Below are 18,191 nucleotides of genomic sequence, written 5' to 3'. Positions count from 1 at the left end.
CAGCTAGGAGCTAGCTCATAAAATGACCCTACAAATAGTTGACCATTTGGGGAGAAGAATGAAACTGTTTGAACTCACTCTGTCTCTGTCATCTTACCCGCCAAAATGCTCCCAACAAGAAAGTCATAAAGAGAAAACTTTCATGCACTATGTCTTCAACTCCAATCTCCATGCGTGCAAACACAACCCCCTTTTTTCTTTTGTGTTATTCTCTCTCTTTCTTTCTCTCTCATAGATATATTCCAGTTTGATTCTCAACAATCCACCGTTACTTAATATTCTCCCATTCTTCAAGAACATATCTTTCTGCAATTGTCTACTTTCTCTTCATTGCTTTCGAAGCCAAGAATCTCTCTCTCTGCCACTTCCTCATAGATTCCTATCCCTCCTTTTCAACCATTATTAACGATCTCTAATGAACCTTGTTTTTCATTGCTCCTCTCTCTCTCTCCAACCCCTTCTCTCTCTATCATTTTCATTTTTCGTGCTTCCTTTTGCCTCTTCCACCTCTCACGTAACCAGAAAATCTATACATAACCTATGGCTCCTCCCTCAGATATCAATCATCTTTCTCACCCTTGTATATACGGTATTTTCTCTTTCTTCTCCTTCTTCCTTCTGTTAAAAGAAAAACACACAAACTAGAGCTTCATGTGCCTAACACTTGCCATCATCACGTGGAAGACAAAATAGATTTTGCAAAGTTCAGATTAACCACGTGAAACTTTTTTTGAACTTCTAAGTCCTTTTTTTTTGGGTGGTTGTTAATTTTACTAAATGGGTATGGATGGTTGTTCTCAAAATTTCTCATTTTACTTTGCATACGATCCTAGAAGATTATGTAAAGTGTGTAATAAGATATAGGCCATGTTTAGATAAAGCTAAAATTCAGTCTAGGTAGAATTTTTATAAATTAGCTTATGGAGAAGTTAAATCAAAGAGGTTCTATAAATTAGTTTATGTATAAGCTTGCGTGATTCATTTCACTTTCTTATTTTCTTTTCTTATGGAGAAATTTATCCAAATAAAGTCACAACCGACTTGATAAGCCAAATTCGATTTATAATATGACTTAACAGTTGCGGTTCTAAATTCTAATTGAACTTTTTTTTTTGTTTTTGCAATTTGGTGGGAAGCAGGGGACTTTGTTTCTTCATATACAGAGAGAAAGTCTGGTTTTATGAAATGGTTTGGTAAGATTTTCAACATTGGGTCCAGTAGAGGAAGGGGTGGTGGTCGCCATCTGCAGCAGCCTGTAGAGGAAAACATGGTTTGGCCAGCTCCAGCTAAATCCTTGGTAAACAGAAGCATTCACTTTCTGTTCTGTTCCGTTCCATTCATAACACTGCTATTCAAGGATATTTATATCAATTGTTGTTACTTGTTGTTCTTGTCACTCATAAGTCATAAGTATGGTTATTGTTTTGCTCAAAATAAAAGGAGAATAGTTAGTTAGTTCACCGGAATATGCTACTTCTAGGCCGAATCAAGATGATTTAATTGTCATCATTCATAACTCAATTGGGTATCTTATAGTCCAGCTTCTTAAATTGATCTTATTGTTAGTCCTTGGCTTTCAATGGGTTCACCCAAAAAAAATTTATAACTCAATTGAGTAAAATCTCATTTTAGTCCTTGAAATTGTAAGCATTCATCTCTAACTTTACAAAATTCTCATTTTAGTCCTGATTTGTAAAACCACATTCATTCCTTATTGAAGTAAAACAATAATGTGGAAAATGAAGTGGAAACCAATTAAAATGTATGACTTTTTGAAAAGTCAGGAATCAAACTGAGAATTTTGTAAAGTCAGGAGGACCTACAATATCCAACTTTACAATTTTAAGGACTAAAATAGGGGTTTACTAACTCAATCATAAGTACTGGAAAGTTGACTTCTATTGGCTTGTTTGGTTGATTAGATATCCTCTCGTTACTCGGGGTTACAGCTTAAAGCACATAGTGAATTTTTCCCACACTTTTTCCTTCAAAAGATTTGGTTAAGCAATGCTGACTTGTATCTTAATTGTGCACCACAACATGAGTTGTACTGCATCATGTAGTGATGAGTAATGCAGCATATGTTCGTAACTGGATATGCAATAATCTTTTTGTTTCTTTTAATCAACATATGTTCATAACTGTGGCTGTTGAAGAAGTATTGAGTAACATTCTTGATGTCATCAGGATGATTGTGCTAGATCTCGGAAGGAGGAAGAGGATCTAGATCATGCAATTGCACTTTCTTTAGGCGAAAATTTTAAGAGACCAACTGGTAGGTGCTAAATTTTCAAAAATGTAATTTATCTCTAGCTATTGTGATCTAATTAAACTTTTGGTTTTATTTGATCATCAAGGATATAGATGGCGAACAGGAACTGATGAAGATTATGCAAAGGCTCTTCAAGATCGCATGTTCTCATCTGCCCATCCACCATATGCCCCTGTACCTTTTTATACCCGGGGATATGGGTAAATTTTTTGCTCTCCTAAACATTGTATTTTATATATGTAGGCCAAACATCAAGTATTCCCAAATTGATCAATAGCATGATTGTTGAAATTTTTAATTGGCTTCTGCTATTTAAAATCACAAAGGATTTCTCTGGCAATGTGTATATATGTATGTCATTGTGTTGTTAGCATAAATTTGAACAAAATTTTAAAATAAGTTTTGATTTCTCTGTTGACTTCTCCATACATGTAATTAATTTTGATTTCATTCTTGTGATGCTAATGCATTATGATGACCGTGCTCAATCATTTCTTATTGACAACTGGTAATGTGCAGTATGCAATCGCATAATAGAACATGTGGAGGGTGCAACCAAGAGATACTCTATGGCAATTGTTTAGGAGTTGGTCATAATTATTTTCATCCAGACTGCTTTCGGTGTCACTCTTGTCGTTACCCCATTACTGAGCGTGAGGTATTTTGATCCTCTTGAGATTAAGAGGAATCTGATATACTCTATTTTACATATGTGCTCATACATATATTATACTTGTCTCCGGTATTTTCCCACAACAAATTCATGTTATTTACTCTTTCAAATCTAAGCTTGCAAAAGTATTGATTTTAATTTTTAACACTACTCTTTTATCTGTCTCTTACTTCCTTTTTTCCTGTTGCTCCAAGTTTTCTTTGTCAGGGAAGCATCCATATCACAAAACCTGTTTTAAGGAATTGACACACCCTAAATGTGAAGTTTGCCATCAATATGTAAGATTAGTCTGCTTCTGTTTTGCTTATTCACATTTGTTCTGCTTTTGTTACTTTTAGTTTTCTTCAATAAGGTCATTAAATTTCAGTGAATTTCATATACCTTATAGTTATAAACTTATAAGTGACAGTTACACTAGTTAGTTTATAATGACGGTATGACATTTGAAATAATTATAAATTGCAGTCATCATAATATCACTATTCTCTATTCATTTATGAATAGTTAGAAGATTGGGAAAATTATGTTTTATATTTTTTTACATTAGTTAATCAGATGACATTACATAAGAGATTTCCATTGATAATTTTGTTTATTTATCAGAAGACTTCTCCTATGTGTCTACTACTATTGGTTTGTAATCTTTACAGTTGATGAAAAACAAATAAGCAACATTAACACTTGTGGTATTGTCTTTCACTTTCAGATACCAATAAATGCTGCTGGTTTGATTGAGTATAGATGCCACCCCTATTGGAATCAAAAGTATTGTCCATCTCATGAATATGATAATACAGCTCGCTGCTGTAGTTGTGAAAGATTAGAGGTACTAACATGATCACATTACTTTTTTCACAACAGGGAAATAATATTTTGCTATATGCTTCTTCCTTTTTCTGATCTTTCATTTTCTTTTAAATTATCTTCTCCTTGAAGTCACGGGATGAAAGATACTATAGATTGGAAGATGGAAGGATTTTGTGCTTTGAGTGCATGGAATCTGCTATAACGGACACTGGTGAATGTCAACCCCTTTATCATGCTATCAGAGACTATTATGAAGGAATGAATATGAAAATTGATCAACAAGTCCCAATGCTTCTCGTTGGGAGAGAAGCACTTAATGAAGCCATTGTTGGGGAGAAGAATGTAATGAAACCATCCACTCTTTCATTTTTCAGTCATAGAATTAATTCATTCCTCTTACTCTTTATTGGCTTTTACCAGGGCTTCCATCACTTACCAGAAACAAGGGGATTATGCCTTTCAGAAGAGCAAACTGTCACAAGTGTATGTTAATTATTATTATTTTCTTGTTTTATAAAGCCTTCATGAACCAAGTTATAAATTATCTGTCAGGTATTTCCTCTGATTTATGATCTTCTGTTGTTTCAGGTATATAGATGGCCAAAAATTGGAGGCCATCGATTAATAGGCATGAGATCTCAAGCTCAACGGCTGCCTAGAAAGTGTGAAGTTACAGCTATTCTTGTTCTGTATGGTCTTCCAAGGTAAGTAACATTAAAATACTATTGAATTCATTTTTTTTATTCATAGGAATTGAAGACAGGTGTCAGATGGGTTTACAATAACTCGTGCTCAACTATTGAATTCATATAAATATAGTATAGTAGGCCATCAATGGCCAAAACCAATGATAGGCAACGCTACTTTATGCTTGTGATAATGTTGATCCAAACTTTATAATAAATTTTATGATATTTTTTTACTGGATGCAGGTTACTCACAGGTGCTATACTTGCACATGAGTTGATGCATGCTTGGTTACGCCTCAAAGGTTATATAATGTTGATCTTATCTTGGTATTCAACTTCTAAGTATCACATGATTTTTTTTTTCTCTCACTTTGCCTTGAACCAATTAAGCAGGTTACCAAAACCTTAGTCCTGAAGTAGAGGAAGGTATTTGTCAGGTTCTTTCTTACATGTGGCTTGATGCAGAGGTCATGTCATGTGCTAGAACCATGTCATCAACATCAGCAGCAGCTTCTTCCTCCTCCTACTCTAGTTCATCAAAGAAAGGTGTGAAATCTCATGTTGAAAATAAATTGGGTGAGTTTTTCATGAACCAGATTGCCAATGATTCTTCCCCAGCTTATGGTGGTGGCTTTAGAGCAGCCAATGAGGCTGTGAATAAATATGGTTTGCGTTGCACTCTGGAGCATATTCGTTTGACTGGTCATTTCCCACTGTAATAAGGACACGTTCTCATAGGAGTTTGCAATCTAGTGTTTGATGTTGGATTGCTTCAAATATAAGAGACAAGGTTGGACAGTTTCCCTCCTGTTATTTCATTCCCCGGGGGAATGTGATGTCCCTATATATGTAAGGATGTCCATGTCCAAGTTGAATAATATTATGCATTCCTTGTTTTAATTTATGAGAGAAAATTATTTATGATGTTTTTTGCTAGCAATAAGCCAATAAAATCAGTATGTTCAATTTTAACATCATCAAATTATTTTTTTATTTCATTTTATATGCTTTTTAGATGAGATAATAAAAAATTCCAACGAATATTTTCTACTATATCTATTACTTTCGAACATATTTATTCACACTTTGGTGTTGTGTGGAGATGGCGTTGGATGGTTGTGATGGTGGTGTTTGGGTGTGGCGATGGTATTGGGTGGAGGTGGGTCGCAGTAGTTATGGAGGTTTGGAGGAGAGACGACTAGGGTTTTTGCTTTGGAGAGGAAGGATAAATAGGTATATTTGTAATTTTGGGAGTAAACCAAACAAAGTATGGAGTGAATAAAGCAATGGCCTAGAGGTTCTTTTCTCTCTTCGTTAGTTGGGCCACTTTTTGCATGGGCTTGTGCAACACTGAAAATGGATTTTCATTAAATAAATAAAAAACGCTTTTAAAATCAATAGCAACCATTTGAGGTTCAATTTTCAATTTAAACATAAAATTTCAAAATGTATTGATTTGGTGAAAGAAAGATTAATTGAGTGTAAAATAAGATATATCAAATATCTCCTTATTAAAAAAAAAAAGTTCCCTTATACTTTCACACCTCATACTTGATATCTTTTACTTTTTAATATAACACTAGCCTTTTTAAATCAATTCATTTAAAAAATAAAAAATTAAAGAAAATTTGTGTTAATGGGAAGAGTATCGAGTAAAATTTCGTTCCTTAAACAATATAAGTGCATTTTGTCCTTTCAAATAATGAAAAAGAAATTTGACGGAATGTATTTTTTAACTAATATGAAAAATAAAAATCGTCCACACCCATCTATGTTATTGCTTAGTTAGCCATTTTGATAGGGTAATCTGCCACAATGTATACATATATTTCAATCAAAATTTCAGTAAATATAAGGGGAACAACTATGAATCAGTAGAAAATATAGCAAGTGAGGTACACCTTTTTCCCTCTCATGATTCCATTGTCTCCACCCCATCACTACAATTTTCCCTAGTTTTCCTTTGCACGGTTTTATAAGTGTACCCCTTTGCCAAGAATAGAAAGAAACACAAATTGAAAGCATTTATGACAGCCAACATCCAATAAAATTTATCTAGACGACTTGAATTTATATCCTTCGCAATCCAACTTTTTCCATTCTTCCCCGTGACATGATCCACAGTGATGATCAGAAAACTGCTTAAGAAGAATCCTACTCCAACCACACTAAGATACAAACCCACTCCTAAGCTTCTCACTGAGTCAGGAACTTGGTCATAGAAATACTCTTGCAAACCAATTAGAGACAATGAATCTGCTCCAATTCCAAGGATCAAGTATTGGGGTATCAACCACAACACACTCATTGTCTCATGCCTAGTCCCCCCTACTGTTATCACTTCATCATGTTCAACCATTCTTAATCTCTTTGTTTCTACTAAGGCAGCAACCACCATGGCTATGACTAAGAATGCTAAGCCAATGCCAACCCTCCAAAGGACGCTGATGCCCCTTTCGTTACCTTTGACTTTCCTCATAATTGGAACTATAATCTTATCATATATTGGGATAGCTATTATTGGGCTAATAGCTGAAACAGATGTCATGGAAGCTGGTGGGATTTTGAAGCTGTTGCTTATCTTTAAGTTCATAGCAGCTGCTTGATTGACAAAGAGTGTCGAGCCTTGCGCTATACATACACCAATTATTAATGAAGTTAGCCATATGGGAATAACATTCAGAATAAGCTTTGTCTCCTCCACTCTTGTCACTGTTGCTAATCTCCATGGATTCTGGTCTCTATGCTCAGTATACTTCCCTTCAACTATTTCCGCCTTGTCAAGAAACCTATTCATTTTGATTGAATTGATTAGTATTAAACTATTAATTTTAATGAGCATTAGTAATAAATGTGTTCAATTCTATTATTTTTTAAAATCAGGAGTATCTTTTACTAAAAATAATCTTATCCAAACTTAATAAGATTATTATCAACATTGTGCACTGAAAGACCTAAAGCTCACCTTCTGAATAGAGTTAGTTGATCTCATGGTTAGTAGTCAAACTCTATCGTCTATTTATAAATTTTGAATTACAAACACTATGCCACCATATTAACAATATTTTAGTCGATATTATTATGTTATGTTAACATTTATACAAAAATGATTAATTGTTAGTATATTTTTCATTTGTCTCGAAAGAAAATTAATTCAATTAGAATACATGTGGTAACAAAATACTATCCAACACTCTTTTTTAAATAAATTAACTTTTTATTATTAACTTAAATTTATTAAAAAAACATAAAATTTTATAAATAATTCTTATTTAATGAATTCCATCTATATTTTAATTTTTTAAATAAATTTTAACTAACAATACTAAAGAATATATTAAAAAAAAGTGTGTTAAAAATATTTAACCTTCATATACACAATAAAAAGAGGTCATACACTATATATCTAACAAAGGTGAACGTTTGATACCTGAGCCTGCAAGTATGGCTTAGAAGCCTTCCTTGTGACTTCTCTGACTTTGGGAATTCATACAATGAATCGGGATTTGAAGGACAGGACAAGTTGCTTTTCCTTATTGCTGCAATTAGTACTTGTAGAATTAGCATGAAAGGGTTACCTTCTGTGCTCCTGTACCTGTAAAAACGCTTCCCCTCATAGAAAGCAATGATAGTGAGAGCCATGAACATGCTGAGGATGAGATAAGATACTCCCCAGCTGACAAAGTCTTGAACATAAACAATCACTGTTGCCCCAAGCAGCATTGCCATGCAAAGTGTAAAATTCCACCAGTTGAAGAATGACATCTTCTTCTTCCTTTCTTCAAGGTGGTCATCATCAAATTGATCTGCTCCAAAGCTTTGTAAGCACGGTTTGAATCCTCCAGTTCCCAAGGCGACACAGTAAAGGGCAAGGAAGAAAACCACTTCATGAACCTTCCTTGGCCAATGGCATATCTCATTGTTGCATGGTTTTAGACTTGGAATGAATTGAGACATGGTCAAGAGGCTTAATCCCTGGCTTGACACAACAACAAATTAATGAGGGCCTATTTTTCATGGCTATAGTTTATATAAACATTACTTAATTTGTTATCCTGGCTGAGATATGTCAAATAGATCGAAGACAAGGTATATATGAAGTGTAAAAGCACTCAATATATATATTGTACATTAATAATTAAAGAAAATATGAATATATACCTTGAGGTATAAGAGGGAAGAAAAGAGGACCATACGAAATCGACCAGTGTAGGCATCAGCAACAAATCCTCCAATTAGAGGCATCAAAGTTGTTGCTCCTACCCAGTAGTTTACATTCTTGGTCGCTGTTTTGAGATCTTCATGCATTACTTTAGTCAGGTACATGATAAGATTAGTGGCTATCCCAAAGTGGCATATCCTTTCACTAAATTCAATTGCTGCTCAAAATTGAAATAGAATCACCAAGTTATGCTCATATGTATTACACATTTTTATAATTGTGTTGCTAACCACTAATAAATAAGACGACAATTTGCCTCAGAAGGAAATGCGATTTTATCTTATGCACCTTACTTCGAATTAAAATCACTTGGCAGTTTGTACAAATTTTTTTAAAAAAAGATCATTTGGAAGTTTGTACAAATTAAAAGAAAAGATAATTTGGCAGTTTCTACTTTCTACTGCCATAATTTATGTTAACACCCTATTACTAAAACCATGTTGCTGAATTTGACCCTTGTTTTTGTTGCTGACCAGTAGCCAACAATAATACAAATCTTCCAAGACTTTTATTTGACATGCTTTAACACACGTATTTTAATAGTTTTTATTGAGAATGAAGGTAAAAAATGAGCTACGAACCAATTGATGAAATAAAATGACATTTTTTATACTATTGTTGCAAACTTGAGTTTAAATAAAATGATGATATATATAGTCAAGTAAATAAGTTTCTTACCAAGGACAAAAAGCGACGCTTTCCATACACCTGTGGAAGCACGGAGAGGAACTCTGCCCTTATAATCCACAGATGCATCATGCACCCATTTCTCTTCTCCTTTTTCTTCACTTTTTTCCACGCTTTCTCTTCTCCATTTCCTGTTCCATCTTTACAAATACTAGACGTAGGTTAAAATGGTCTTCACCACATGTGGTATATTTTATGAATGCGTGGATCTCATGAACGCGGCTATAGTTCATGAAATACTCCGTAAATTCGTATTATTTTCTGGGTGAAAATACTCAGTAAATATTAGCGATAATTAAGTGTAATATATTTATTATATGATGAATTTTATGTAATTTAAAATAATGAGGATTTTGTATATAAAAAAAATTCATAAAAAGATGTGAGGTTGGAATAATTTACAGTAGAGAAAAAGAATAAATTTAACAAGAAATCATTATTTGTTTTCAAGCTGAGGAATGGTCTCCAGCGGGATTTTAGTTTCAAAATATATTCAAAAAACAAAGAAACCTTAAGGTGGCTTCTGCATTCAATCTATGACGAAATTAATTTCTTTCAATTGTATCTTTTTCAATAAAAAATTTAAAACATGAGATATTCTAATTTGAAATCCTTTTAAAAATTGAATTAAAATGATATAAAATTTATTTTATGAACTCTAGTCCACACACTCACTGAATTATATATGTTGGAGTAACTTTTGATTTCAATCAACGGCCACACGAACACTAACACATTGAATCAAACATGTGCGTGGCTTTGTAAATTGTAAGGGGCCAGGATGGCTAAGCATTTGACCTTGAACTCTTGGAGTAGTGTAAGTCTTCACAACTTCAATTACATACCGGCTTTTGCACTTTGTTGAATTAAAATATCGTGGTTTGATTTACAAGAAGTCTTCCATGTTTGGAGTCCAAATTGAAATCATATAACGTTCTTAAATTCAAAGCACATATATTCTTGACCATATAGGACCTAATCTTACAACACATAATCCTCGAGTCAAAATCAGATATCTCACATGTATCAAGCAAAAAGAGTGCCAGTAAAATACGGTTTATAAATAACTATTTTTTTAAAAATTATTAAAAATTATAAAATTATTATTGAGATTTATTAAATAATGAGATCCAATTAATAAAATATAATAAATGAGACCCAACAAAAATATAATTCTCAATAAATTTAAATCAATATATAATAGAGAGAGAGAGGCCGACAGAGTGTTAAAAGTACATCATCTGTTTCATAATGAGTTTTTCTAGGTTTTTTATTACAAAAATTAAAAAGTGTAGTAATTTTATGAAAGATAGGGTGTGTGCACTCTATTGAAGCAGTTGATTAATAATATATCATTAGCGTGATCACATCATCGCTATTCTGATTCGAGGACCAGTTGTGCCCAAGGGTGCCCTATAGGTGTGAATCGCTGATTATTTGGAGTGATTTCGCGCCTACTTCCATCCATACATCGCACCCCTAGTCAGAGTATATATATATATATATATATGTGTGTGTGTGTGCGCCCTATATATTCTATAATTGCATTGCACTTATTTATATTATTTTTTGCAGCCAATATTTGAATGGATCGCTCACAATCTTCATATCATATTTGATTTGCGAAAAAGAATCCCTTACGTCGAGGCTTATGGGGATATAAAATAGGTATTGAGGCTAACACAAATAAACACTTCAACTAAATGTAATATAGGAGGAAAAAGACTTGCCAATGATTTTATGTTTCTTGTATTTTCTTGTACATTTTCAACTAAATAGGTATTGAACCTTGTGTTGTGTATATGATGATTTTAGTGAAATTTCTTCAATATTTTCACCTCATCTATATTTATGAAGTTATTTATTAAATTAAGTGTTAACCATTAATTATTTTAATCAATCTTCTTTAAAAACAACTTCAACTTAAAAGTAGTTAATCACACACTATAATTTCCCTACACAGTGAAAATCTGTTTTTATTGTGTTTCTAATCGAGATACACAGGGTAAACTTGTTTCTGTTGTATATGCCAACCACATACACTGCAGAAAAATATATATATTTATCTATGTTATTGCTTAGTTTAAGAGTAATCTCCCACAGTGTAAACTTAGCAACAGTGGCGGAGCCAGAAAAATTATAAAACCTGGGCAAAAATTTAAAGATAGCAAATTCATCGTTACTGTTGTTAGTCTAATATGTAGCATTGTTACTGAGTTCATCACCTCTAATGCTGCTACTGCCACCCTTCTTGTCCCACTTCTTTATCACATAGCAGGAACTATGCATGTGCACCCTCTTATTCTTATAATCCCTGGAGGAATAGCAACCGAGTTTGCTTTCTGGCTTCCAACTTCAACACCATCAAATGTAGTTGGCTTTGCCACTGGACACAGAAATTAAAGACATGTTCAAAGTTGGCGTACCACTCAAAGTTGTTGGGATTGTTGTGCTGTCTCTTCTCATGCCATCACTGGGTGAATTGCCTACAATCTCTGTTCTAGTAAACAAATGCTTTGAGAAAATCATTTGGTTGAAAGGAATTCTATCGTTTTAAGTTTTGCTGTTGCAGGAACTATTGTTTTTGGAACAAACAATGATGCTCACAATAAGGGACATCATTGACGAAGGAAAACTCTTGGTTGCTAGGAAATTGATTTTTTCTCCAATTAATTTTTGTATTTTAGCACGAATGCGCTGATTTCTGTCCTAAATCTATTTATGCATTATCTTAATTCTTAATTAATATTTATTTAAAAGAAGATTATGGCCCTCTTAAAAAAAAGAATTGTAGTGATCCCGGCCCTTTATTATTTCGTGTGTTTCGTGTCGTGTTTTTTACTTAATAATTTTTAGGTGGGTTTGGTAGTTATCCTATACATGTACGAGTTATAAAGAGTAAACTTAGAAGTAGAAAATAGGTGTATTTGGTAAAACTATGCAGGTATAAATATTTTTTTAATAATTGAATTTATGATTTTCTCATTGTGCTGTATATTTATGAAATAATAGCTTATATAGGTAATTGAAGATGTGACTAAAAATTTACTAAATAAATTTTAGTATATTGGATTTTGAATTGATTATAAACTTATGTTTTAAAGTTAATTGTTATTAAATTTGTAACAAATTCACCCACTCACCTTAATATTTGTAGGATTTAATTAGAGATTGACGTGCAGCTATGTTTTTTATATTATAAATTATTACCAGCTTTGATTCCTTAACACACTATTTAACGTTTTAAAAAAGCGGGAACAGGAACGCGTGTTTCAGCCACAATATCTAGGAAGCAGAAGGGCAAACATGCGCTAGCCCAAACGAGAATACTCAGGACAAGCCCGTTAACCGCGTTTTTCCAATGCTATAAATAGCAGCAACAACTAGCCCCATCCCTTGCGACACAAATTTAGGATCCAGCGTTTGATTCAAAATGAGACACCACTGTCTCCTTCTCCTCTCCCTCGTCTTGGTCTCCTACGCTGCCCGGCGGTCGGAATCTGCGCTGGGCGGCTGGAGCCCCATCAAGGACGTGAACGACAGCCACGTGACGGAGATCGCGAACTACGCGGTGAGCGAGTACGACAAGCGTTCTGGGGCAAAGCTGACGCTGGTCAAGGTATCAAAGGGCGAGACTCAGGTCGTGGCCGGCACCAACTACCGCCTGGTCCTCAAGGTCAAGAATGGATCCACCACGGCCAGTTACCAAGCCACCGTGCTGGAGAAGCCTTGGCTCCATTTCAGGAATCTCACTTCCTTCAAACCCCTTCGTTCTTAGATCCATACTTTCTCTCTCTCTCTTTCTCTGTTATCAACTACACATTCTCATGTGTGTCTTGTCCTGCTTTTCTCAATAAAATTGGGGACCCCGAAGAAGTGGTGTTTTCTGATATGAATTTGGGCCAGAGCCTGGGCAATTGCCCAGGGTAGCCGGGCCTTGAAACCGCCTATGCTTAGCAAGCCAAATTTTAGTAAATACAAGGAGAACAACATATTACATATTTGATTAAGCGGAAAATATAGCAAGCGATCAAGGTACTCAGTCACTCTCATCATGCCACTGTATCCACCCCATCACAGTTAGAACAATCAATTTCCGTAGCTTTCCTCCGTGCGGTCTTATAAGTAAACCTCTTTGCCAAGAATAGGAAGAGACACAAATTTAAAGCACTTATGACAGCCAACATCCAATAAAACTTATCTAGACGACTTGAGTTTACATCCTTGGCAATCCAACCTTTGCCATTCTTCCCTGTGACATGGTCCACAATTATTATTAGAAAGCTGCTTAAGAAGAATCCTATTCCAATCACACTAAGATACAAAGCCATTCCTACGCTTCTCATTGAGTCAGGAACTTCATCATAGAAATACTCTTGCAAAGCAATTAGATAAAATGAATTTCCAATGCCAAGGATCAAGTATTGGGGTATCAACCACATCACACTCATTGTCTCATGACCAGGCATTCTTAATCTCATATTTTCTACTAAGGCAGCAACAACCATGAGTATGACTAAGAATATTAAGCCAATGCCAATCCTCCCAAGGATGCTGATGCCTCTTTCGTTACCTCTGACTTTCCTTAGAATTGGAACAATAATTCTATCATATATTGGGACAGATATTATGGTGCCAAAGGCTGAAAGGGACGCCATGGAAGCTGGTGGAATTTTGAAGTTGTCGCTTATCTTTAAGTTCATAGCAGCTGCTTGTTTGACAAAGAGTGTCGAACCTTGTGCTATGCATACACCAATCATTAATGAAGTTAGCCATATCGGAACAACGTTTAGAATAAGCTTTGTCTCCTCCACTCTTGTCACTGTTGCTAATCTCCATGGGCCAGCTTTCTTCTCAATATACTTTTCTTCAACTATTGCAGCCTTGTCAAGAAACCTATTCATTAATTAAATTAATTAGTACCATATAGCAAACCTATTATTAATTTGAAAAATGTTAACCAATATTTTTGAAACACTGAATAAGAAACTAAATTTTTTATTATTATTATAATGTACAAAATTATCTATGATTTTTTTATATTTTCCTATGATTTTTATAATTTATATTTTTTTAATTTCTGAATCAATGTCCTAATAATAGTTGTTAGGCGGACCCTATTAGTTTTAGTGAATTTTAATAGGTAGGTTCAACACTTCAACTATATAAATCTATTGTCAACACAATATGACTACCCTATTAATAAACTAATTGACATTATTTTTTGTCGTGTCAACATTCTTATTTTTTTTGGTGTACAAAGTAACAACATGATTAGAACCTAGATAATAGTCAAAATCCCTACCATTAAGCCAACTCTAGTAGGTTCTTGTCAACGTTTTTACTTAGGTATTACTTAATTTCTTTAATCTAAAAAAAAACTATATGAATGATAGGACTAAATTAACAATATCGTTCAGAATTATAACTTGTTCTATGCATGTATATCTAACAAGGTACGTAATGTACCTGAGCCTGCTAGTATGGTTTAGAAGCCTTCCTTGGGAATTCTCTGACATTGGGACTTCACATAATAAAGCAGGATTTGAAGGACAAGACAAATTCCTTTTCCTTATGGATGCAATTAGGACTTGTAGAATTGGTATGAAAGGATTTGCGTTTGGCCTCATTCTGTACCTGTAAAAAGGTATCCCCACATAGAAAGCAATGATAGTGAGAGCCATGAACATAGCGAGGATGAGATAAGCAACTCCCCAGCTAACGAAGTCCTGAACATAAACAACCACCGTTGTCGCTAACAACAAAGCAATGCTGAATGTAAAGGTCCACCAGTTGAAGAAAGACATCTTCTTCTTTCGTTCTTCAAGGTTGTCACCATCAAATTGATCACCTCCAAAACTTTCTAAGCATGGTTTGAATCCTCCAGTTCCCAAGGCGATACAGTAAAGAGCAAGGAAGAAAACCACTTCATGAACCTTTCTTGGCTGATGACATATATCATTGTTGCATGGTTTTAGATTTGGAATGAATTGAGACATGGTCAAGAGGCTTAATCCCTGCTAGACACAACAAGAAATGGGGCTTATTTTTCCATGGCAACAATATATTCTTTCTAGTTTTGAATATTAGGGGAAAAATCATGTTAATTGTTAACTAAGTTAATTCTATTAATCATATCTGCAAAAAATATTTTTAAGATTTCTTTCATTTTGATATCAAGAATAGAAAAAAATTATTGAAATTAAAATCTCTACTAAAGAGTATTTTAAGATTTTTTTGTTAAATTACAATTTTGGTTATCCTTTAGTTTTTAATCTGTGATTTTGATTTTTCTGTTTTTTTGTTATAGTTTCTTCTTTTCAGAAAATCTGTAACTTTGATTTAATTGACAAATTTGTATATTTTTTATTGTTTTTATTTTAATCCTATTAAATCCTATATATTTAACAAATTCATTTAAGATATTATTAAAAAATTATTTAATTAATTAAAATAAAAAATAAAAATAGAAAAAATTGAATATTAGACAAAAAATATAACTTTTTAAAATATGAGCACTAAAATTATAAAAAAAAGAAAACCAAAATTACATATAAAAAAATAAAAAGGAACTAAAATTATAATTTATTTATTTCATTAAATAAATATAGGGGTGAATTTAATTAAAATTTATTTACTTATATATTTTTTTCTTAAGTTAAAGATGATAAATATCTTTTAATTTAATGGATACTAATCTTGTTCGTGATGATCGTATGAGTGGTGCTTTAAAAGCTTGCATTTTGTGTTTATATATATATAAACAAACAAATAATTTATCGTGAAGTGTGAAAACATATGTAGTACATTGACAAAATTAAGATGAATATACCTTGAAGTATACGAGGGAAGAAAAGACTACCATACGAAATCGACCGGTGTAGGCATCACCAAGAAATCCCCCAATCATAGGCAACAAGGTTGTTGCTCCTTTCCACAAGTTTGCATTATTGGTTGCTGTCTTTAGGTCTTCATGCATCACTTCAGTCAGATACATGATAAGATTACTGGATATCCCAAAGTGGGCTATCCTTTCACTAAATTCAATTGCTGCTCAAAATTGAAATAGAATCACCAAGTTATGCTAAACTCATTTGTTTCATAATTTTTGTTATTGCTAATAACAGGTTTTTAAACTTGACCCTTGAATTATTTGTGTGGCCAGTGCCACTAGCCAATAATAATATGAACCAATTCATTTTGTGTTCTGAACATTTATAAAAAAATTGGAAGAAACAATAATTAGCTAGTATTTGAATACAAAAGAAAGGGATTTGGTTACATTGAGGAGTGCGCAAATAATGCAAGGATGGAATTGGATTGAATGAAGATGTAACGTGTTCAATTAATTTCATCTGATTAGTTTTTCTGTTGTTGCAAACTTGAATTGAAATAAAATGACGATAGTATATATGAAGAGAGAGAGAGAACTTAAATCAACAATTATCTTACCAAGGACAAAAAGCGAAGCTTTCCATACACCCGTGGAAGCACGGAGAGGGATTCTTCCCTTGTAATCCACAGATGCATCATGGACCCATTTCTCTTCATCACTTTCTTCAATTCTACCTCCCTTTCTCTTCTCCATTTCCTGCTTCATGTTTACAAATTGAAGGTGTAACCTTCTGATGGTGTGTCACATAGACAAATGAAATGGGTGGATGAAATCCATTGTTAGTGTGGCCTCGTTAGTAACATTTAAAATGTAAATAACAAAGAGAATTACGGAAAGGTTAATTATACCTAATTTCTCACTGAGAATTTTTTGGGTTAATTTATTATCTCAATATATATCATTATTTCACCCCAAATAAATCTCAGTGCAATTTTTTTATCCCCACCACCACAGCAATATATAGGCAATACAAGCGAAAAAACAACAACGCATTTTTGTTCCAACTGTAACTATTAATTTGCAATTGGTTTAAATATCTTTTTTTTTCTTATAAGTTGGTTTTTTTTATAGTTTTGGTCTCTATATTTTTTTTTTCATTTTTAGTCTATGTAAGTTTATGTTTTTATTTTATAAAATTTTTATCATTGTAATTTGTTTTGTTCATATGTATTCTCTATAAGTTTACATTTTTTTTTTAAAATTTTAGTTCCTCTAACTTTACATTTTTCAAATTTTCATCCTTGTAAACGTGAACTTAGAAGAATTAAAAATAAAAATAAAAATCTTAAAAATATTATTTTGAAAAAATATGAACTTATGGTGACTAAAACTGAACAAAACAAATTACAAGGACCAAAATTAAAAAATACAAATTTATTAGAACTGAAAATATAAAAAAAAACTCCAGGAACCAAAATTTAAAATTTACTAACTTATAGCCACTAAAATAATATTTAAGTTTTTACAATTTTCATCTTCTAATTCTGAAAAATGAACAATTTTAATTGTCTTTTTTAATTATATTATTTCAGTCTGCCCGGAAAATTTATGATTTAGAAAATGGTGTAAAAGTGATCAAGGAAAAATTTCAACCTATAACCTTCTTCATTTATCTCGTGACCTGTTATATATATATATATATGGATTTGTTATTTTACATCAAGGAGTACGTAAGCAAGTGATACCTTTTTATTGGACCAAAAACCTTTTTATTTTCTTTAATAAAAATTAAAATAAAGGATTTATTGCAGTATTCTTCCTCCTTCTTTGTTCATGTTCTACTTTCTACTGTTATAAAGAGAACTTTGTCTGTCTCGAATTGTTTCCTTTTCATTTTTTTATTACATTTCCTAGACTTTACAAAATTGGGATACTAAAAGGTTCTACTTTAAAATAAGAATTAAAATTGTAAAATTTGAAAATGTGAAAACTAAACCTCTTTATTT

At 32.9% G+C, this 18,191-nt stretch overlaps 3 protein-coding genes across 3 annotated transcripts; 2 read left to right on the top strand and 1 right to left on the bottom strand.

Moving 5' to 3' along the window:
- The first annotated feature begins 249 nt into the window (after positions 1-249).
- Positions 250-5,413, top strand: LOC114395576 (protein DA1-related 2-like). The gene is made up of 12 exons (XM_028357395.1): positions 250-589; positions 1,140-1,297; positions 2,188-2,275; positions 2,358-2,472; positions 2,792-2,930; positions 3,140-3,223; positions 3,652-3,771; positions 3,882-4,094; positions 4,173-4,235; positions 4,341-4,456; positions 4,685-4,743; positions 4,835-5,413. The coding sequence occupies exons 1-12, from the start codon at positions 541-543 to the stop codon at positions 5,158-5,160; spliced, it is 1,530 nt and encodes a 509-aa protein (XP_028213196.1). The 5' UTR covers positions 250-540; the 3' UTR covers positions 5,161-5,413.
- Positions 5,414-6,286: 873 nt separating this feature from the next.
- On the bottom strand, positions 6,287-17,242 carry LOC114395745. Its single transcript, XM_028357589.1, has 9 exons — positions 16,803-17,242; positions 16,183-16,400; positions 14,820-15,367; positions 13,522-14,246; positions 10,809-10,829; positions 9,342-9,434; positions 8,603-8,820; positions 7,872-8,416; positions 6,287-7,230 (listed from the first exon to the last, which is right to left on the bottom strand). Exons 1-9 carry the CDS (start codon positions 16,948-16,950, stop codon positions 6,354-6,356), a joined length of 3,393 nt encoding a protein of 1,130 aa, XP_028213390.1. The 5' UTR covers positions 16,951-17,242; the 3' UTR covers positions 6,287-6,353.
- LOC114395744 (cysteine proteinase inhibitor 1-like) lies at positions 12,742-13,240 on the top strand. Its single transcript, XM_028357588.1, has one exon. The coding sequence runs from the start codon at positions 12,784-12,786 to the stop codon at positions 13,126-13,128; it is 345 nt and encodes a 114-aa protein (XP_028213389.1). The 5' UTR covers positions 12,742-12,783; the 3' UTR covers positions 13,129-13,240.
- Positions 17,243-18,191: the final 949 nt, after the last annotated feature.

The sequence above is a fragment of the Glycine soja genome, chromosome 18, assembly GCF_004193775.1.
Source record: "Glycine soja cultivar W05 chromosome 18, ASM419377v2, whole genome shotgun sequence".
In the NCBI taxonomy this organism is placed as follows: Eukaryota; Viridiplantae; Streptophyta; class Magnoliopsida; order Fabales; family Fabaceae; genus Glycine; species Glycine soja.
This window is presented reverse-complemented; position numbering and strand designations above follow the sequence as displayed.